Source organism: Blennius ocellaris (assembly GCF_963422515.1).
Source record: "Blennius ocellaris genome assembly, chromosome: 20".
NCBI classification, from domain to species: domain Eukaryota; kingdom Metazoa; phylum Chordata; class Actinopteri; order Blenniiformes; family Blenniidae; genus Blennius; species Blennius ocellaris.
Window position 1 is genome coordinate 14,053,246 of NC_137669.1, and position 23,259 is coordinate 14,076,504.

At 44.6% G+C, this 23,259-nt stretch overlaps 1 protein-coding gene across 1 annotated transcript; it reads left to right on the forward strand.

The window, feature by feature from the left end:
* The first annotated feature begins 725 nt into the window (after window positions 1-725).
* On the forward strand, window positions 726-19,089 carry zbtb10 (zinc finger and BTB domain containing 10). Its single transcript, XM_080515690.1, has 5 exons — window positions 726-1,508; window positions 7,985-9,014; window positions 14,028-14,093; window positions 16,729-16,904; window positions 18,130-19,089. The coding sequence occupies exons 1-5, from the start codon at window positions 813-815 to the stop codon at window positions 18,409-18,411; spliced, it is 2,250 nt and encodes a 749-aa protein (XP_080371816.1). The 5' UTR covers window positions 726-812; the 3' UTR covers window positions 18,412-19,089.
* Window positions 19,090-23,259: the final 4,170 nt, after the last annotated feature.

Here is a 23,259-nt window from a genome sequence, read left to right on the forward strand (position 1 = left end):
AGTCGTTAAAATCCTCAGGGACGAGCAACAGTTCCTATAAATCGGTCACAGAAAAGAACAAGTTTATATATCGAGTTCTTAACAAGCATCGAGTGATTTATTTGTAATTTATCTTATGACGACAATTCAAATGGCACAACATAGTTTCATTTGCTTAAGAAATATTGCATTTTATACTATTGTAATTTCAGTTATACATAACCATATATTTGTTGTTCATTAAACGTGGGATTTTTTTTGTAAATACCGTCTTGTGAAGTAAAGTTTTTAGTGTCACATAACCCTCCGGGTCCCGCTTCGCGGTTGTCTTGCAGACATATTGTCATATTGTCGTCTAATTCCGGTTACCCCGCTTGGCAGGAGGTGGCACGAAAGTCGACATTAACAGACCGGAGAGAAACAAGCCGAGTGAACAGATGAAAAGCATGCGGAAAAAGGGTGCAGCACTCGCACACAAAGCCCCCTCGCTGATCCAGCGGCACCCCCATCTTCCTTTAAAAGCCGCCCCCTCCCCTCCGCGGCCCCCCTTTCCCCCCGCTCGAGGTGCATTGTGGGGAGGAAAGTCGTTGCCATTCGACCTCTGCGGGGCCTGCGCGGACGCAGCGAGAACCCTCAAATTCATTATGCCTCTAAAACCTTTATTTATTTCCGCATAACCTACATACTCTCACCGGGAGGGCCAGGCGGAGAAAACGCGGCGACGACGGGTCCATCGCTTTCGGAGGATACGGCGCCCACAAGTACACAATTCTCGTGTCGGGGGAAGATACAGTTGAGAAAGTGAAGATTCGGAGAGATATATTGAGGAAAAAATGTCCGGTGAGAGAAACCGCAGGTCCCTGGCTTTCCGAGGCGGTGGATTAGCTGGGTTAACGGGCTCCAGCGGCATCGGCGGGGGGAACTGTAACAGCTGGGAGGCCCCGGCCTGTCAAGACCGACATTTTAACGGGAACAGGCCGGATCAGGAGGAGGACAGGGATCTGGGGGCGAGGGGACCGTCGCAGAAGCGGGGAGTGGAGGGCGCCGGGTCTGTCAGCGACAGCACGGAACCCGAGGCGGAGGAAGAAGAGGACCCGGAAGGGGGCAGCTGGGCAGCCGGGGACGGCGACGACCGCGTCGGCTCGGCGGACGCAGCGAACGGGTCTCGGGAGGGGAGCAGCTGGACGCAGGGGAACGGAGCCAGCAGCACCGACGGCCCGGACAGTGGAAGCAGCGGCGGTGGCGGCGGCGCGCGGAGGGGAGGCGAGCCGGGATCCAGGAAATCTGGGGTCGAGATGAGACCGCAGACGCTGCTTCAGAAACACTCGCTCTTTCACGCTTCGTGGTTGCAAGAATTCCCATGGCTGAAATTCTGCCAGGAGACGGGACTCATGTCCTGCTCCTGGTGTCACAACATTGCCACTAAGAACAGCGACGAGCTGGTGAAGGGGAGTCGCAACTACAAGCGGGCCTTGCTGCTGAGACATCACCTGTCTTCCGAGCACGGGAGGAACGACCCCACCAAACAGGTAACGTTCGCTCCGCGACGCGACATCAAACTGCACGCCGCAATAACCGGTTTTGTGTTGGGTTTTTTTTTTGGTGACTGTTGTGTTTTATCTTAAACGGGTTTTTCTTTTTTTTACTCCACAACTTCTCCCCTCAGCGAGTGGTGAGAATGAGGGTTATTACTTAAGCTCCACAATCCCTTCTCCCGGCTAATTAGTTAGCATCGAGCTGCTAACCAGCTGCTAACGGCTAGCCCTAGCCTCAACAGCCGCTCTGGAGCGGGGCTGTCTCTCCGGCTGGAGGTGGCCGCTGGCGGCAGTCGGGAAGCCCCCGAGCGAGGCTGCGGGGGCAGTGAGAGGCAAATGTTGAACCACTTGTGAGCGTGGGGGCGACGAATCCCTTACGTCCGTGTGTAAAAATGTCGCTGACAGTGTGTCCACTCTGCGGCCAGCACGTTCGGACACGTTCCTGTATGACACCTGCCAGCTACCCCCCCACCCCCCAGAGGCTGCTTTCTCCGTACGGATGGTTTTCTTATAGCAGCAAACCGGTTATCATCTTTGATTGCCTGTGAGATAATAGAACTTTTATGCAATGCTTTATTATACGCACACTGTACAACAGCCCCTTCTTTCTGCTGCATCAGCGGCAAGTCTTGATTGCTAGCTTTGCTAGAGGTCACACAATGGCACAGGAGCTCGACCCTGGCAGCCTTTGGGGAACCGCACCCCTTCCCAACCCCCCCTCCCCCGCCTCTCAAGCACTTCTGCTGCCTCGCAAGTCCCGGGTGACCTCTGGCGCATTTCTTCCTCCTCCTCCACCTCCACCACCTCCTCCCTTTAGGGAGCTAAATTAGAGGCATTGTGCGAGAATGACCCCCCAAAATCCATAGCTGGTGTCATTTGCAACGCTGGACAAGAGGAGGGTAAATCATGTTGCCCGGAGCCTGACAGCTTGCTTGGCCAGAGGCAGCCTTTTGAATAGGCTTGAACTCGTGAAATAGACGAGGGTAATAAAACCACACAGGATCACCTGAGTCTTCATCTGCATTTTTTTTTTTTTTACATCAGTTGGATCCAGCTGATTAAGTTTATTACTTCTTATATGATTAAAACCGAATCTCGTCTGTGTAAGACTGAAATGATTTGTTAGAATAATCACTTCCACTACAATAGATGGATTCATTGTTTGCTAGAACCCTTTGGTAGACATTTGGTTGTTTACAGTATTTGTTTATTGAGAACTTGGTGGAAAAAAATATTCACCCTACCCATTTGTGCAAGTGAACCTTTCCTTTTTTCGATATGCATGGGATGTTTTTATTGGTTCATATTTATTGCCAGAAAGGCAACACCTCTAATCTTTCAGTGACCTCATAAAAACAGGGAGGGCAGGTTTACCCATACAATATGGTGTCAAAGGGCAATTCTTCCATCAGTCCCACGTTGCAAAAAACCCCTACTCACACTTACAGTTCCCTGTCCTCTGCCATACCCTTCCTCATATCCGGACAATAGTCTGAACTGTCATGAGAACTAAGAGCTAGATGCTATTTGACTCTTAATTTGTGCACGAAGAGGATTTCACCACTACATTTAGTTCCTTCCTTTTGTACACGCCATCACTAATCAGAATGACTTAAAGTGATCCACTAACTTGTACACATCTCTAATTGGTAAGGAGAGGAGCGGGAGTGGATTAGGGGCTTGGTGTGGCTTTTCCCTAGCAACAAGGACCCCAGACACTGTGGAGAGGTTAACCAGGCCATCCGCTTGAAGGAGAATAGCACTGGAAAGAAGTCCCATCGTCGCATTATCAGGCAGGATTTCATTCTGATTTGTCTGGAATCAATTTTTGGGTGTTTCAATGTTCCTTTTTTTTCATATCTGTGAATTCAGTGTTTCTTTAAAGACGGCTCTCTGTAATAAATCTGTAATCTTCATACGTTTAGTACCGTTGAAATAAAGAGCAGCACTGTAAGGAGGTCTGCATTGTGAGGCAGTACATTAAAGAGGAATTATGGTGTTATAAGACGACGTCTTGTTCTGTTCACCCATTCCTGATGTTAGTCAGGCCTCTGCTGCATTTGTTGAAGCTAACTCAATTACCCCTTGTACACCAGGGCAGCTGTGGTAAATGTGGGTATCCTTGGAGAAGGGGGCTGTTGTCCTTAATTCACTAGATGTAGTCTTGTGCTGAGATTGTTCCCTATACTTGCTGGTAAAAGGTCACAGTACGGCAGAAGCAGTCTGTTTGGAGTATGACATAGAATCATTATATTGCGTAGGACCAGTAAACCAAATGTATCTTTAAAAATAAAGTCCTTTTTTTAGGAACTTGCTTCTGTAATATTTGGCCCATGTACATTATCACACAGTGTTAAATACTCATGAAACTGGTTTTGGTTTCAGTTCTCCCCAGTGAACCTCCCATTGTAATCTCTAGTTCTCTTTTTTTACTCATCTTTTTCTCATTTGTCAACCCTGGTTATTCTCTGAATGTCAGTGATGATGTCACTTCCTTCTTTTATAATCACTTAATTACAACACTGCAGCAATTTATTGGACCTCTCATACGAGTTGGGATCATGATAGTAAAGTCGGGTGATTTATGCTGACCCGCTTAATTCAGTGGATCAGAAAATGCTTTGCCTTTATCACTGTCAGTCTATGTGAAATTTAAAGTAAAACCGCGGCACTTTAATTTAGGAGAAAGAAATCTCAATAAAATCAGGCGTTTTGACTTTTGCGCTACCACCACTCATTGTTAGGGAGCCTCCCCAAATGGGGACGTGGACCCACGCATTGCAGCTTGGTGCCTGGCAGATAGATGGGATGTTTATTGGGGGCCACAGGTCAGGGAAACGGGTTGGGTGGAGCCTGAGGCAGAATTCTTCTCGTTGATTCTGCCAGCTACAACCCCCCCCCCCCCCCCCAACTGTTTAGCATTGTTACGAGGCAGGGAGACACTCAGTGCAGCCCTCCCACACCTTGGGCCAAACGCACACTGCAGTATTGTTTCAGTATCTGGGGACAGACGGGTTGGGTGGGTGTGTGTGTGGGGGGGGGGTTCTGCTGAGTGAAGGATACAGTTGATGTGGGGAGTTAGGGAGAGACTGGTTGAAGACGGCCTCAAGGCTGGGCTGGTCATGGGACTGGAGAGATACTGGGTAGGGGGCTGTTTTAGTAAACGAGGAGAAAAACATGTGTGCATAAAGGGTAAACAGAATGTGGCCCCAGTGGGTCATTATGTTGCATGGGGACTGTGTCGTATCACATGATCTCTTCGAGGTGTGTCTAAGTGCTTGTCATGGATGTGATGGCCTTGGGGCTTAGCGGTTTGTTTGGGTTTGTGGTTTACTTTGTTCAAGCACTTTTTTTTGGTGGCATACCTTGACTGTGTAAGCGGTGCATCAATAAACTTGAATTTTATGGCCATCTTGGTTTATTTAATCCACCTGTAAATCTTGCAGTATTGGCCATTCACTGCAGATCTGGAAGCCCTTTTGTTTGACCTAGATCAAAGAATTCTTTTTCCGCAACGCTCTTTCATACTTCCATTCTTGCCATCTCTGGCTCGAATAAAAACCCAGCCACGTCATCACTGGGGGGGGGGGGCGGGAGAGGCCAACAGTGTCCCCACATTCTCTCTTGGTCCGGCTCAGGCAGGTTTTTGCCTCCAGCATCTGCTGTGCAGGGTTGATCTGCTGGTTCTCTAAGCTCCCTGCTCACACGTGGCACATCTGGAGAAAGGATGATGCTGCTGATGAGGAGAATATGGAGAACCATGCCCAGTACCAGGCTGTCCTAGCCTGACTGCTGTAGGTACTCCCACATAACTTTACAATAACGTTGAGTCTTAAACCAGACGTGGTAGTCTGGTGTTCGGGTGCCAATGGGTGTTTTTTTTTAATAAATTATATGAAATTAAGTTATTGCAGCTTTTTTTTGTTGTATTTTCCACTTGTGCATATTTTTTGCATTTTAGTCTCATTGGTAAATGCTGTTGAGTTTGAATTAGATTAATGAGACTGGTAGACAAAAAAAAAATCTGTGCAAACTGTAGGCGCCAACAATCAAAGTTGAAAGCATATCCAGTGCCTCTTGCAGCGACGGCTCTCCTGCCTTTCACCACTCCAATATATTCCACCACAGTACTCAGCATGATGACCACGTCCCTCCAGAGGCTTTGATGTGTATATCATGGAATAATTTTTCTCCCTCATCTCGCTCCTCATCCTCTTAGCCTCACCCACATGCACCATGGCTCCTTTCTATACTTGCGAGTGGGAGCTGCTGTGTAATAAGAGAGTGAGTGCCCAGCCTTTTCACAAAGGCCCACAGTGAGTGGACAATAAGCCTCGGGGAGAACATGCGCTATTGTGCAGGCTAAAATGGGGTGACCCAACTCCTTCTCTATCACGCTCGCTTTCTGTCCCCCACCCTGCTCCACATTTTCTCTCCTGCCCTTTTTCCTCTGAGGTTTTGCTCTCTCAATCTCAGCTTAGTCTTGGTTTTTTTTTTTTTTCTCGCTCTGTGTGTGTAGCTGCTCAAACCACTTCTCAACTTCTCATGGTCCTTTCGAATAAGTGCTGTTTCTATAGGTTTCATATATCTTCATATTTTCCATCTTTGCATCCCCTATTCATTTTGAGTGGTCTTTAAAGCATGTCAATCCTTTCGCCTCCCTCATTCTGCCTTGCGTTTTATTCCCTCCCATCCCTCTCTGTCTCCATCTCTCTCCCTCCAGCTGTGGCAGAGGACGATAAGCCCCCCTATACTGTCCTGTGTGCCGAGGCTGGCTGGACAAGAGCTGCAGTGTGGATGGAGTAGGGGTGGTGGGTGGGTGGGGGCTGGGTGGGGACCTCAGAGAAATGGATTTAATCTGAATTACTCGGCCTGAAACCCCAGCTGTGTGTATGTGGAGCCAGCTTGGTTCCTGTGTGTGTTTCTGTGTGCGTGTACATGCATGTGTGTGTGTGTGGTGGGCGGGGGCAAAAATGCAGGGCTGGCGCAATGTGAATTATTCTGGATTAGGACATCTGCTCTGCAATTCTAAAATGACCCAGAGATGTATGCCCTGCTTGTGTGCATTGTGTGTAAAAGCTGTACGGCCTTCGTCGTGTTCTGGGTATCGGTGCATCTCTGAATTGTCTTGGCTGGTGGAGCTGGTGAGCTCGTACGCTTTCCCTGCAGCCCACACCTTACTGGTGCCACATATTTTGTAAGCATATGCTTTGCGTGCGTGTGTGTGTGCGTTTCGCCCTGCTTCTGCTCAGTACCAGGTTGGCCCTCTGCCCTTCCACCCCTCTCTCCTCCCCTGATCCTCCTGTTATGAGGGAGTGGGGTCTGTTACAGGGTAGTTCTGTTCCTTTGCCAGTTCCACTCCCGTCCAACACCAGGTTGTGTCCCGCTTTAGACGCTTTTCTAAATCTCGTGCAAATTTCTAGCCCGAGAAACGAATATGGCCTCACTTAACTGTTAAGAAACGTGTTGCTAATCTTCTTTACAGTATAAATAAATCACCATTGGAAAGAGAATTTGCTAATCAATAGGAAATATTTATCCGTGCCCTCACTTCTCTTCTGTTTTGTTATGAAATTATGAAACGCTGCTGTTTGCTCAGTGAAGAGGCGCTGCATTTTTTTCAGAGCATAAAATAGTGCTTAAGATTAAGAAAGGTCCTGATTTTTAAGAAATCGCTGTACCCGTCCCTTTTTTTGAATGTTTGAAGAGGTCACACACACACCCTAATAAGTCTTACTCATAGTAACTTCATTCTTAGCTTGTAAATTCACATTTCCATTAATATTTGAGTCACAGCTTGTGCAAAGAATCCTCATGCTGAGGATTCTAAAAAAACTTTCTAAAAAGACTGTTCTCGAGATCAGCCTTTATTCAGTGTATTTGGGGAATCCGTGTTTGAATCCTGGTTGTATTGACTTGCTGTGGCGACCACAATAAAAGCTAAATTGACACGTTACCTTTGCTTTGTCACAGTTGATCAAAAATGTTGCACGTCTTTCCCAAAGTGCCGTGGCCTCTTTGTCGTATAAAGTTTAACTTTTTGAATGTTGTAGCTATTTCTCACACAAAATGTTGTCAGGGTGAAGGATCACCTGACGATTGATATTTAAATGTTTACAAGCTGACATAACTTTTTCTCGTGGAGTCACAGTAGTTTTTGTTACTGAATCAGACCGACTTGTAAGACAATATAATACCATACAGCCTTCAAAGTAGTACGCCTTGCATTACCTCATTCCCACCTCCCCCTCGACAGAAGCCTGTTAAACCTGTTTTACCTCCAAAGCAGGTGCAGTGCTCTCACACGAAGAACCCAGAGTGTGCATGTATGTGTGTTTTTCACAAAGCCAGGGCAACTGACATGCAAAACACATTTGTGTGTAATTGTTTTTTTCTCCTTTTCCTTTTGAAAGTTCTTTCTGTCTGCGTATAGACAATAATAGTCTTTCTGTCTGTCTTTTACCTTAAAGGAGACAGTGAGGCCCTCGGACAGTGCCAGCCCCTCCACTAACTGCTCAGAGGAAGACTACCGCAACAAATCCAATGAGAACTCCTACTGTTACCAGCTGCTTCAGGAGCTGGACAAGCAACGCAAAAGTGGAATCCTCTGCGACGTCAACATAGTCGTCTCGGGCCAGGTGTTTCGTGCACACAAGAACATCCTGGTCGCGGGCAGCCGCTACTTTAAAACCCTCTACTGTCTGACCAAGAGTGAGGCCCAGGACCAAGCCACGGTCACACACCTGGATGTCGCTGCTGTGCAGGGCTTCTCGGTAATCCTCGACTTTCTCTACTCCGGGAATCTGCTGCTTACAAGCCAAAATGCCATTGAAGTGATGTCTGTTGCTAGTTACCTCCAAATGACTGAGGTCGTGCAGTCGTGTAGGGCTTTTATAAAGGATGCGCTGAATATCAGCATCAAACAAGAGGCTCCGGATTCTGTCGTGGTGGACTACAACAAACGGCAGATGGTGGCCAAAGAGGGACAGCGGGGGCCGGACCGCAAACCAAGCAACTTCTGGGCAACAAGCATCCTGTCAAAGCTATCCATCAAGGCGAGCACCAACCAAGGGAAGGAAGCAATGGAGGAAGACGACGAGACTGGCAGGGTGAAGGAGGAGACCAGTGACATCGAGGTGACAGTGGTCGGGGGTGAGGGCTGTGCCCTGGTGACCCCCGGAGCCTCTGGGAGTTGGACCCACAATGACAACTCGTCTGATTCAGCAGAGACCAATGAAACACGAGCAGCGAGTGGCCAGGCGCAGGTCTTCGTCTGGAACGAGCCCGCCACAGGTGGCACGGCCGCGGCACCGGCGGCGATAAAACGAGAGGCACCGGACGCCGCGGCCGGTAGCGGGAGGAGGAAAAAACAGACCACCACGCGACGATTTGTGTACAACTTCCCGCCAGAGCCAGAAGAAGGATTTGACGAGGGCATGTTCATTCAGCCTTCGGCCTCCTACCCCAGAGAAGACTTCTCCTCCCTCTCCGAAAATGCCGGTAACACACACCGTTATGCTTCTACAACACTGCACACACTCGTATATTTTGCAGATAATGGTTCATCAAATTAACTCGTCAATAGGTGTAATTATCAGTAAATGGGGGGGGGGGAACCGGTCTGTTTTAAAGAGAGCGACGTGTATGAAGGATCGTTGATTTACGATCAAGACATTACTTGACTATATTGCCTGTAGGTATAGTTTAAGATGAATCTGTATGGAATATAGATCTATTAAGATGCATGTTAGGTTCTCTTGCATGCGTGTAGAGATATTTTGTGCAGTACTCACTTGTACATGGTGCATGTTAATATTGACTCCAGCACATCAAAGAGGAATATTAACACACTGACACATTCTGGAGCCGCCGTTACTATGCTATGGGCTCAAGTGTGCAAACTGGGTCAAAAGCAGCTTCTAGTTAAGAAAAAATTCCTAAAAAGCTCTTTTATTAATGAGCAAGCTGCTTTTCTACCTCTGATACATCCCCGTGTCGTGTTCATTTCCAGGACCTGAAACAAAATCGTACAGGAAAATACGATTGGTTTGCTCTCGCGAGACCATGTTCCTGAATCCCATATTAAATTGTTTGCAATGGTTCAGTTCGTCTTCACTGTGTGCATACACTGTCATTTTGAGTGAATAAGTTGTATAGATGTTGGCCACATCGAATAACTCCAGTTGTTTGCAGAGCCCGGCTGTCTTATAGCTGATTCAGAAGTTGAAACCACAAATATGCTGGACAGGAGTGAGCTTCTGTTTACAATCCTGGGTTCTTGTGCGTACTGACTGGATATTTCCAAATGAGATACCGGTTTTATTTATATATGCATATATGAATAGTATACATTTTTTTCGTTCCGTTGTATTCAGTCGATTCCTTTTGCTAATGATCTGGGTTGCCGAGTGTAAAATTGTGTGTGTTAATTTACTCACTTTTATAAGCAGCCACTGCTCCTTCACAGATATTTGAGGTCTTGTAATATATGCTGTAACTGCTGCCTCCAAGATGTGGGAGATTTTTATTTGTGATGGTTGCATTTATACACACAATAATATTTTGGGCAAAAGAATGCAGTGTAATACCTTTTTTCTTTTAAAACTCCAGCCTAATAATCACTCATGTAATCTCTTGCTTTCGTCATAAACATTAGGTAATTATTTTGAGCAGACTTAAGTGGTTATTTCTGTAGGCAGATGAAAGCATCACCTCATCCTCACAAGACGAGGTGCTCACGAAATTGTGAGAACCGTGTTTATAGCCGAGGAATAGTGGGAATGTTGCAGCCTCCGTGGATATTGCCCAGTTAGTTTTAATTTAATGCATTTTGGCCAACTTTTACACCTGCATGCAGTCAAATTTAATGTAAGCTGTATCCGTAAACTGTTGACCCGAGATGCACTATTGCTTATTGATTCCTCCGCCCGGAGGTCAGTGGGTTTGAAGAGGACCGTCACATCAGGTCATCTGGTTTCAACATCTGATCAGCTGCTGGCGGTCACCATGCCAGATTCATATGAATGATCTTTCAGCTTTTTGATCTATCGAACCCTGCCAAACATATAATCTCACAGCTGACCGGTGCCCATAGAGGAGAACACTGCCATGGCCACAAGTATTCAATGCTAGATAAAAAATAAGAAAAAAGTTTTTTAAGATTTCAAACACCACCAAGCTATTGCAACTAAAATTGGGAATGCTCGTCATTCGGGTGTGTATCCAGGTCTTCATAGCTGTCGCACCTTTTCATAATCTCAGCCAATGAGAGCAGGGGGGCCCGTGCACGGTAAACCCCTCTGAGACATGTGGAGAGTCGTGTTGCAGCATTCTGATTTCAAGAGAACGGGCTGCTGTTGCATGGAGCTCCATGGTGATTCTATAAGAGCAGTTTTGCGCTGAAACTGAACTGACCTGTTAAGCTGATTTTTGTATTGTCGTTTGAGAAAATTCATGGCTTGCTGGTATGCACAGCTGGCGTGCTGCGTATTGCATATCTGCCCATGACAGATCAGTGATTTATGCCTGGCATTAATTTTTGAAGACGATAATTAATGCCGCGGTCGGCACCGGCGTCGGACCAGTTTGACCTTTTTTGAAGTGGTTTCATGTAATCAATTTCTCAACCCCATTTTTCTTGCTTGATGAAACCACTCCTTCCTCTGCATATATCCCGTCTCCGTTCACCCTTTGATACCTTCACCCTCTCTATCTCTTAATCTATCTCCTGCTCCATCCATCCCATAGTGCAGTTCTCCTGGTAATCTCTCCTTTCAGCTCCAGCCTTCTCAGTGTTCTGTTAGTCCCATTAGGGCCGCGCTCCATGTAACCATAATGATATCGCATATTAAATGGAGTGTTATGGACAGGGGGAGGGGGAGGTGTGCGTGTGCGTAGTAATGGAGAGCTACATTTTGTGTGAGGGAGAAAACTCTTGGTGATGCAGGATAATGTAGAAAGTAGCGGGGAAACGGTTCTCCCCCCCCCCCCCCCCCCCAGGCCTCCCTAAATGCTCTTAGTGCCTCCAACTAGTCCTCAGGATGATATAATGTGTGTGAGAAGTGGTCTGGGGTGTTGCAACGTCCCAGAGAGGCAGTTGCTTTTGTCTGCTATTCTGCAATCCTCTTTTCACACTCATTAAAAGTATAGCCTTTTTACAAGTAAAGATAGTCACGACTTTCAGTCAGATGTTAAACGAGATGAAAGGTTTCAAGTTGATGTCTTTACTCCATTTTACAGCCAATAGTTTATACATTTGTAATAAAAGCTATTATCCATGCGATATATATGCTTGAAATCTAAATATTTGAATATATTGTGCAATTTCCATTTTTGTTTTTCTTTGTCAGGCATTAAAACTAAAGATTTGTCAGAAGGGACCGTTCAAAACACCATCTCCTCGCTGTAGAATCACTTCAGTGGAATAGTACGGAGCAGGGAGTTTCTGGAAGTATTGGACCAACAATAAGCCAAACATATGAGTGTTGGTGTCCAGAAGATTCAGAGCTGGAATGAGCTGCAGATTATTCCAGTGCTGTTTGATGTTCGTTCAAGAGGAGGACCTTGCGCCAATTTTTTATTAAGCCCACCCCCCAAAAAAAAAACATGATGAATCTACATCAGTTAAGCTTCTATTCCTGATGTTTTTTTTCTTCTTTTTTTAAATTTATGGTTTTAGGAAGGTGGTACCTTTCCCAGCAGACATTTGTGTGATGGTGGATTTCTTGCAGCTGGACAAAATTACCATCTGGGAAAGTCCCATTTCCCAGTTTGGTGTTCACGTAACAATAGACAACTGACAAATGTCTTGACCTTTGCGAGTCAATACGACGACGATCTATCGAATCTAATTTAACGCTTGCTTTTCCAAACGCAGGTTTGAGTCGCGCTCCGATATCCTGACTCTGCAGATGATCGAAATCTGTGTTTAGTTGACGGAGAAATTAGTCACCAGGGTCATTGTTGGTTCATGTAGGTCTGAGGTCACATAACATGCAACAATGCATTGGAAATTCAGCGTCTTGTGAGCAAGCACTTCTTATTTTAGACTTGTGATGATCTGCACAGACGCCAGTCAAAACCATATTATTCAGAGCCATTGAGACAGAAACCTATTGGTCACTTGTCTTTGAAACCGTGTTTCCCACCGCCTCTCTCTTTCTGCCTTCCTTTTGATTTATCCTACTTTTGCATGCCGTCTTCTTTTATTTTAACCCTCTCTTGATGCGCGTGTCACATGATCACAAAAATGTTTTGCTATGGTTTAGTAAAATGTTGCATGGCAAACCTTGAGATCGCATGCAGTGATTATTCAGTCTGCACACATGAGGCTTCGTCATCTTTCCTCATCTGCAAAACTGCTCACCATAAATTCATCTTGGTTTATAAACTGGTTTATAAAACCAGGGCGCCGCCTTGCTCAACTTATGGATTGCTTGCATCCTTCTTTTGGAAGCCTGTGTTCAGCCATCCTGCAATATTGGATGTCCTAGTTTCCTGCTCCGCTGTCACGCTGTTGGCTATCTACTTTGCTTCGGTTTGATTTCTGCAGTCATGCTCCAAAGATGAAAACACTGGAGCCCAAGTGGTGGCCCTCTTTTCTATTGTCTGATACACCACCCATGCAAGCTATATACTTGTTTTAAAGTTAGTTTTTTTTCAGCTGATGGTGGAAGTACGTTTGTTGTGTAGAATCGGAGCAGATGAGGTCATTTTTGAAAGTGAGAAACGGTTATGAGGATGTCAGTGTTTTCCTGCTGGAAGCCAACCTGTGGCCAATAAATTCTTGTTTCGGTTGTTTAAAGGGTGATTGCTGCACTAACGCATAAAACAGGTGTAAATTAATTTGCATGTTCGCTCATCTCAGTTGGAGCACAAGTGAATACGCCCTCGCAAAGTGACCTCTACAGCCCAACCACCACCCCCCCCCCCCAAAAAAAAAAACAAAAAAAAAACTTCACCCTGTTCTGAGAGGTGCAAAGCCACTCGGGGCAGTCCCTTCCCTCCCTAATCCTCGCTAATGCACCAGGGCTGTCCTCACCATTCCAAATATTGACCCAGGGAGCATGGAGGCACACAAACACACACTCACACACAGGGGCGTGTCTTTAATGGACTTTAAACGTTGATGCTTCAGGAACCGGACACACACACACAGGTGCTCACACAGCCACTTACAAAAGCAGTGTGTAACATGAGCTGGTGTGAAGGCTCCAGTCTTGGATTTTGTAATTAACCCCCTCCTTGCTGCAGGACTGTATTAGCTCAGGGGCGGTGGGGGGGGGGGAGTTGGAACACTGCTTTGCATACAGTGCCTGTGTGTGTGTGTTTACCTATGTTGTTCACTGAAACGTCCATTGTTCCACACCGGGGTAGGAGGGTGCTTAGCTGTGTTCAGAAAACATTACGACCCCTACGCCCACCCCTAGACTCTCATCCACCTCTCACCTCTCTCTCTCTCTCTCTCTCTCTCTCTCTTCCTCTCACTCCTCTTGCCCCCTCCCCCTTTCCCAGAGCTGGCCAATCAGATCCAGTATAGCATCATCCAAGACTTACAGCAAGGGGAGTCCTGGGAGAATGGTAAGATGCCACACTCTCTAGACTACAGCTCAACTGCCAGCTAAGACCAATCTAGTGAATCCTGTTATGGTGTATTAATATATACAGTATCTTTGCAATATTTGTGGGTGATCCATTTATTGTACATCGTCTTAGTACGATCAGACAATCACCCCATGTCCTCTAAAGGATTCATGTTTAATCACAATTTAAAGATGTGGTCAACCTGGATGGTTTTCCAGTCATGTCAACCGCGTACGTCCTCCTTGATGATTTCAGCTTTGTATTTTTTATTTATTTTTTTTCTGGAGAATTGAGTCCATTAAATTGAGTAGTTGATCTACTTTTACAAATATAACAAGATTGTAGCTCTTGAAAAGCATTAATGTGAGTAAACACTAATGTCTCCATTTTATTCTCCCGTCTCCATCCATGTATGACTGTTTGTGTGCAGCATGAAGCGTCGTCTGTGGTTTTGTTTCTGCGTTTGAAGATAATGGAGTAGACAATATGTTCTCGCAACAAACACAATGTCAGTCTCATTAGTTCTCCATCTGCTACACTGTAAATTGTGGATTTCATAAACCCGGGTATGGCAGGAGGACTTCAGACTTCAGTGGGAGAAAATTACAATTTTATCTCGTACGTCGCGCCACAGCTTCTACTAAATAAATGAAGCGCGCCAAGAATGGAGCGACTGTTTCGAGTAGCGTTTTGGTGCTGTGGCCGTTGCACATCATTTCACCCATTTGGGAATGTGCTAAGTATTGTTTTGGTGGTAGTGTTTTGATGACCACTTTCTGCAGCATTTCTCCTGGTTTTTAGCTGCAGCTGGTCGCATTAGCGAGGCGCTGAGAATTCTCAGTGTCAGAAGCTTATTTCAGGCCGTCTGTGGCGGCACAACCACGAAGACGGCGGTCTACAAACCCGTTTGCAACGCAAGACCACAGATCTCAAGCCACTATTGTATCACTGTAGAATCTCCACACCTTGAGTTGACACGGGGAGCTGCTATTCATGGCAGCTGCCTAACGACAAAAGAAAAGCCTCTGCAGCTGATAGCACAGTAACTTTGGGAGTAATGTAATTACCCATGATTGAATTAGTTCCTAAAAGTCCCTGCACTAAGTGAAGTGCACATAGGAAACCTAAGAATGAATAAATGGATGGATGAATGTATGACGAGAGCGCAAGTCTAAAATTGGCGCTATGAAATGTTGAACAAGGAAGTGTGAACTCTCACTAAGAGGTAATTTTATTCATATGCCCAAAGCCCGATATGACCCCCTCTTGCACAAGGTGCTTCTCTGCCGTTTTCAAACGAGTAAACACTCAGGTGACCTGCTTCTCATCAACCCCCCCCTCCCCTCCCCGCTCTTCCCCTAGCAACCTACGTTGACGACGCCTGTGTTGTGCTCCCTGGCTCAAACAAAAGGAAAGGCCCTGTTGCCCCACTCAATCAAAAAGACTGTCCCTCTGCTCAGAGGCTTTATTAAAATCAATAAGTTGCTTATTTGTCAGTAAGCTCGGCCGTCCCCACCGCCTCTGTGAGACAACAATACAGGAGTTTCGGTGAGGAGGGCAGTTCTGCGAGGATGAGGGGGATTTCTACAAGACATGCTTATTAAGAAGCTAAGTTCAGTGGAAATTGAAGGAAATTGCTCAGGAATTAATTCACATATTTACCGAAACCCTGTATAGATCATGAGTAGACGCTCATAATTTCTTTTGAAAAGCATGCAATGTTTAATAATCAGCACAAGGACATTCTGTCACTACAAGCTCTGTATTTTCACGCAAATATTTTCAGACAGGCACAACAAAAGCCCTGGATTTAATCAAGTACACACAAACATGGACAATTTGTGGTTCGGGTGGTGTTTTCAGTCCACATGTATTGTATTTCCCATCTCCTCCAAGGATTGTCAGTGAATAGTAAGATTTTCTCATTTTCAATCCGCACAGTATCGCATGTCTCATTTGATTCTCAGTGTAAAACGGTGCATCTCTCCATATGTCTGTTCTTCTGCCTCGAGAGCTGAATGCAGCTGGATTTGCCTGCGTCTATTTCTGCCGATGACAAAGCCTTTATGTTTTTTTTTTTTTTGAGATAACCTTATGTAACACTGGCATGGCCCCTCACCTCCAGCCCTGGTGAAAGGTGGGCACAGCCCTCCCTTTGACGAGTCCACAGAGTAACTCGACGTTTCCTCTACGTGTCGGTGGCGAGGCCCCCCGGCCTCGTCAGGCCGACCTCGACACAAGCGCCGGTAACTCGGCAACAGTCGCAAATCTAATTGTGCAGAAAACCCGGCTGCCGTTTAATCATTTTTGTTGGTTAACGAAGTTGCACGGCATTGACTTGAGTAATGTTTGGTACATCAACGTTTGCGGCGCTCATTAATGGTAACCACATCCTAAACTCTGATTTTGTAAACAGGATATTGACGCTTTGCTCTCTCATTAGAGGATCTATAGACGGAAATGCAGCTTTTATGATAATTGTCTCCTTCCATCTCGGCGTTATTACTTTAAAGTGACTTCCTGTTGGATGAAAACTTCACTCCAGGTTTGTTGAGGGACTGAAACGTGTTCCTTACTGACCTTCTTCTGTGTCTACTTGTTTGTTTTTTTCTCTACCCCCCCCACCCCCCAGGCGAGTCTGCACACCTAGCCCTCAATAAGCTTAAGTGCCCGCACTGTAACTACATCGCCAAGCACCGGCGCACGCTCAAGAGGCACCTGATCATCCACTCAGGTGTGCGCTCCTTCAGCTGTGACATCTGTGGCAAGCTGTTCACCCGCCGCGAGCACGTAAAGAGACATTCCCTGGTGAGTCCACATACGCACCGGACCCGCTCCTCCCTCCCGCCGCCGCCACGTGACCAAGCTCCTCCAGCTCCTCCAGCTCCTCCAGCTCCGGCCAAACATGGCCGCACCCTCACACCCCCCCCCCCCACCAGCTTTGGTCTCCAAGGCGGGACTGCAGGAGAAATATTTGGCTACAATATTTATTTTCTAATCTAGGGAGTGTTTGAGGGCCACTCACCCAGTGGTACAAAATACCAGTGAATAGAGGAGAGATCAGATACACTGCAAAGCTTTATTTCATGGAAAATAAAATGCTAGGAAGTTGATAACAGGGCAAAGGGAGAAACAGTTGCTCATAATCCCACTCACGGATCATTTAGAGGCATCAGACGTGTGTTTTTTTTGGGTTGTGAGGCGCCAGGGCTAACCACTACACCTCAGTGTGTGCCTGACTCGAACCTGAACTCATCAAAACTCACAAACCTTAATAAGGTTTTATTAAAAAGTCATTACTACAAGTTGTACAAGCCGGTGTGTTGCTTTGTGTCTTTCAACGCGATGCTGTTTACAGGGAACAAGTGGAACCATCAAACCCCAGACCTTTATTGTAATAAAAATAATACTTTAAATGAAACAAAATCAACTAAAACCAAGCTCCGGTTACCTCGGTAGTTAATAGTCCATGTATTTAACCTTCACGTCCCAAAAATCACTTTTGTTTTTCCTCCCTTATTCATCGAATAAACATGTTTACCTTCGATATGAAGATAAAATAGTTAATATCTGCAGTATTGGACTTTGGTATTTAGGAATATATAACCTCCTCAAAACCTCATTTCCTGGAGGATTCATGGTCTCTAGAACATTCGACCAAAACCCAGAGAGACAAGAGATTTATTTCCGCGTTCTGTTTGTTATCCGTTGTCAAGTCGCATGGAGACAAAAACACATTATCTCTTCTTCCAGGAGTCACTCCAGCGAGTCGTTGACACTTTGACCATAGATTTGGCTAATTGTTTACCTGCGATGCCCCCCCCCCCCCCCCCGCTGCTACTGGAGTTTGGACCCGACTTTCCCACACTCTTGCTGTTGTGTTTTCGGTGCATTCGGTTGGTCGGCCTGGTGAAAGATGGAAGACGTTTCAGGAGAGGATGCAGGAGGTCTGGCTCACCAGCTTGCCGACCCGTTTTAACACGTGATCTAACCTCCTCCACCCTCTCCTCCTCCACCCTCTCGCCCCCCGCAGGTGCACAAGAAGGACAAGAAGTACAAGTGCATGGTGTGCAAGAAGATCTTCATGCTCGCCGCCAGCGTGGGCATCCGCCACGGCTCGCGGCGCTACGGCGTGTGCGCGGACTGCGCCGACTCGCACCAGGCCACTCAGGAGGGCCTGGAGGGCATCGAGTTCCCCCGCGACGAAGACTTTGACGGCGAGGAAGGGGAGGAGGCGGAGGGGGAGGAGCCCAACGACAACGACCAATCAAATTGGGGCGAGGGCAACGCTGGTGCTGCCCCGGAGGAGGACTGAGAGAAATTTAACAAGCTTGAGAAACAAAAATGGAAAAAAAACAAAAAAAACAACAAAAGGTTGATGTTTAATATATTGTGTATACAAAAACTAGCTGGTAAACAATCAACTCCAAAGTGCTATCAAACCTTGAGGTTACTTAATTGTGCAAGTATATGACAAAGATGGATTTTTAAAAAAAAGAAAAAGAGCTTTGTTAAGAGTGCGAACTCCAAGATGTACAGATTTTATTATTGTCAAAATGTGTCCAACTCTGGGCCGCGTGCCCACAAGAGACCATTCTAACGGCGAATAATATGATGAATCAGGTTTTTTTGGTGATGTATTTTTATTTCCTGGTTTTCTTTTTTTTTTTTTTTTTTTTTTCGGGCAAAGTTGGGCAGGGTGTTTGTAGTTTCTGTGTTGAGATAGGCCAATCATCGAAACAAAGATATGTTAATTATTTAATTTATGAAAAGAGGTTATTATGGTCTTATCAAATGGTATAATTTTATTTGTTTTATTTTTTTTTCCCAGTGAGCAGAGTTGCAGTAATTGTTGCAGCCGCTCTCGGCTCACTCTTTCACTCTGAAAGTTAATATTGCTTGGTGCTTGTAGAAGTACACAGAAGAAGAGCATTATTGTCCACAGGAAGATTTTATTTTGCTCTGTAGATCTTCTTTAGATGCGCTAAATATATTTGTTTCTGGGTTTGTTTGTTGTTTTTTTTTTTTTTTCTTTCCCTGCACAAATCTTGGAACCAAAAAATCTGTTTTGTGACTCTGATGTATCGCAGCCATATTTATGATTAATTTAAGAGCGCTGTGATATTGTGCCAAACAGACCGCACACCAAGATTGAGCAGGAAACAAGAACTACTGAATACGCTTAAGAGAGAAAAAGAAAAGAAAAGAACACGTTGGGTTTGTTGCTGAGGGCGGGGTGGGGGCGGATTTAAAGAGAAAGTACAGGGGGGAAATGTTATTGCTAGCTTTATACAAATCACAGCGTCACAGTAACACTTTATTATTATTATTATTATTAAACAGAAGCATTTGACTTTCACTTAAAGCTTGAATTTTGCCAAATGATGAAACGTTTGGTGCTGTAATGCTTGTTGCAGAATACTGGACCTACAGGCTCTATATGATGTTTATAATCATAAAGCTTAAACTGACTCAGTTATGCATATGTAATCAGCTTAAACTATAGAACACTGTTATGCTACGGCGACTATCAGGTATGCTTTGCCATTATTTGTAAGCTTTTTATTTTATTTAATGTACACACACACACACGCACACACACCGAAACATCCCATTTTGTAGAACTACCGGCAGTACTTGTAATTGACATTTTGAGGACCTAAGTGGACATCATTACATGTGTGCGTTTGTTTATATTTGGTACTGAGGTTTAAAGTAAATACAGTATAAATATATATATTTTGAATCACTTGAACGTAGGCTGTGAGGGAGGAGGCGGAGTGCAGAAATCATGATGTGTGACGTTTTTAAGTCTAAAGAGAACTCCATTTTTCATTTGTCAAAGGTAAACGTAAATGTCATCGGTTTAATTTCATACAAGTTTTTTTTGTTTGTTTTGTTTTGTTTTTTTTCTTAGGTCTGCCAGGTAGAAAAACACTTTGTTCCACAAAAAGTGAAGCTCTATGGCACCTCATAGACATGCACTTACTTTTGCGTTCATGAAAAGAAATTTCTTTTTATGTTTCTGTGTTTTTCCCCAAAAGCGGGTCTGAATGGAACTATTTGAAAACTGTTGTCTTTCTTCCAATGCGCAACTTTTTTCTTTTTTTTTAATTATTAGACGTTTTTTTGTTTCTCTTTTTTTTTGTTATTTAAATATTATTATATTGACTCCAAAATGCAATCAAGACTGTTAATTTCTATTTGTCCAACCAAAATTGTTGTTTTTAATTATTGTTGAACTATAATGTATGAGAAGAAGCCAGGTGAATACTTGCTTAGTGTAGAAGATCCTTGCTCGTGTCTGTAATTGTTGAGATTTTTAAATGTTTTTAATGCTCCAGAATCATTCACTTTACCCTTCGAGACATGTGTTTTTCGTTTAATTTTTTTGCCCTTTCCACAAGACGTGACCTTTCTCCTTTTTTGTTCTTTCATTAAGCACATATTTCCTGAAGAAACGCGGATTGTTTGCGGGTTAAAACCTTGGGACAGCAGTATCTGTTCATATGCAGTGGGTTCTCCAGTTTGTACTGAAGTGCTGGTGAGACGGGCGACGTGTGACCTCTCCCTTTACGCTCAGTGGAAGAAGATATATTTTAAATCCTCGAGATGTTGATCCTCTTCGTGTCACTTTTACCTTCAAATCACTGTGGGCGGGGTTATAGTGCGGATATATATATATATATATATATATAAAGTGAGAATATATGAGATAAATATATATATATATGTGAAGAATATATTATTTAACTAGTGGATTTACCTAATGAAACACATCGGCAGTCAGCTACAAACCTCCGGCCATGAGGGTTTGTTTCCGTAAACTTTACCCTTCCACTTTCTCTCTCTCTCTTCGCGCCGTGTGCTTGTTCATCACGCCATCCTGTTGTCTCGTTTGTTCTTTTGATACTATTTACCATCCTACTGATTTTACTGTAATGAATGAAACTCAAAAACTATGATGTATCATTTTAGATTTTATGCTGTATTTGTTATATGGACAAAGAAGAAGAAAAAAACAACACAAAAAAGACAAAAGCAAAAACACTACAGATGTAAAAGCAGAGGTTTTTTTTCCCCAGCTGTATTTTTTTACGCTGTTGCAAAAGGTTGTATTTTTCAATTTCTCTCAAACTTTAACAGTGATGCAAAACTCGGGCCGCGCCTCAGTGCCCACCGAACACAAAGCAAATTCAGGTTACTCTTTTTACGTTTTTATCAAAGGTTTTCAAAGATGGAACTACATTCTCCTCTTTTCTGTCTGAATTGTACTACTGTTCCTCTCTATACTACATTTTAAGAATAAAACTTTGATATTGCTTTAAAGGTTTTTCGTCCACTTGTTTGCCTGCTGCGAGGCCACCGATGGCCGGACAAGTCCGCCTCTGTTTTTTGGAAATCGATGAACAAAGACGCATGTATTCAAGAAACGCCAAAGCGCTTTCTCGCTGTAAAACTCAGGAACAAATGTAAGTCATTCATCACTTTGATTACAGGGGAACTGTTAATAAAGACCTGAGTGTGGGTTGCTATGGCGTCACTATCTCAGGGCAGTTTGACCTGCAGGGTCGGCAGATCCAGCGAAGAGGAGGAAATGTGCTTATCTGTGTTTGTTCAATACACTTCAGGGTGACTTGAGTTACAATCAGCTGCAGGAACAAACGACAACTGAAGAATTAAATCAACTAAAACTGTAATTTCATTACCAGGTCAGTCACGGCTGTGACATTAGTTCTTCCTTGTAGAAAAGGTTGTTGGTAACAAGACTTTGAACAGCCTCTTTATTTCCCCTCTTTAAATGTAAAGATTTAAATGTACATTTGTGGGATGAACAGCAGAAGAAGTTGCCAAGCAGCTTGCCTTTTGCTTGTCCTTCCCAACAGATGAAATCTGAACTCCCGTGTCCACCTGTCGATGGGTTTTCTCTTACCTAACACATTTTGAGTCAAATGTAAACTGTTTTTTAAAACGCTTCGCCCTCCCAGAGTATTCATTAAGTGCGTGGATTACATACCGGCACGGTGACACCGTATCTGTGTCACCGCAGAGGTTTTAGTGTGTCAGGGTTGGTTCGGGCACACCTGTAGTTAAGGGATAACCACAGGCAATAAACTGCCGACAGCCAAGGGAAACCCACGATGATGTTTTCAAAGATTCACTGCGTCAGGTCAGGTCAGCAATGAAAAAGAATAACAAATTCGTTTTACTCGTGTCTCAAACCCACCATATGCATTTTTTTGTTTGGCAGAAAGTGTATCTGGTCATGTAGAATGATCCAACATCTGCAGTTTTATTGTAGATATTCCTGCCGAGGAATGTTCTGGACCTGCTGATGGTTTTCAGGTCATACTTGAAAGCCTGTGTGCTGCCCCCTGCTGGTAACACAACGGTATAACGTGCACGCTTGTTTGTCTTTGCAGCCAGCAGGTGGCAGCACTTGTCTTCTTATTCCCTCCTCCGGCGTTCACAGGGCAACATGGCCTCTTGCACTGTTGGTTTAGTTTCTCAGGGTTGGTGCTGATGGAGGAAATCATGGATGCATTTGGTGAAAGTTCAGCCTGGCCGTGGGAGGATTGATGTGCGGGATTTGCATGTTCTCCCTAAGTGAGTGTTGGTTTCTCCTGACTGCTGGTGAGTGCACTGATTGTGCAATTTAATGTTTTCAATTGCTGTTTTGAAAGGAAAAGAAGAAGAAGAAGCAGCAGTAACTTGACTATTACCAAGACTTCTGATCAAGTTCATTGCCTAGCAAAGTGGCAGCTGAAGTACTGTTTGTCATTGATCGCAGCCCAACCTACTCTATTAAACTGTAGTTTTGGAAATGTGTGTCAATTTGACCCTGCACACACATGTTATAATACCTAAAGCTCTGACATACAGAGACACTAGATACTTGTTGAGAAAACAGCTCTTTGTTGCTTTAAACCTGACAAACTGAATGAAATGTTCTATATTATGGTACAATATCAACAGAGGCTGAAGCTTCTGGTCATTTTTTTAAATTTTGTTATTTTATTTTATTTTATTTTATTTTATTTACCTTTATAGTGTTACTTATTTAGATAGTTGATTTTGGTATAGTCCAGACCAGACGTGGGCATCATAAGGCCCGGGGGCCACATGTGGCCCTTTATAACTCTGCTTGCCCGGCCCTCAATGT

Excerpts from the sequence above, each read along its gene's own strand:
- zbtb10 (XM_080515690.1), top strand. The coding sequence starts at position 813 with ATGTCCGGTGAGAGAAACCGCAGGTCCCTGGCTTTCCGAGGCGGTGGA. Across the intron at positions 14,094-16,728 it reads AGGGGAGTCCTGGGAGAATG|GCGAGTCTGCACACCTAGCC; the intron begins GTAAGATGCCAC and ends CCCACCCCCCAG. Across the intron at positions 16,905-18,129 it reads ACGTAAAGAGACATTCCCTG|GTGCACAAGAAGGACAAGAA; the intron begins GTGAGTCCACAT and ends CGCCCCCCGCAG.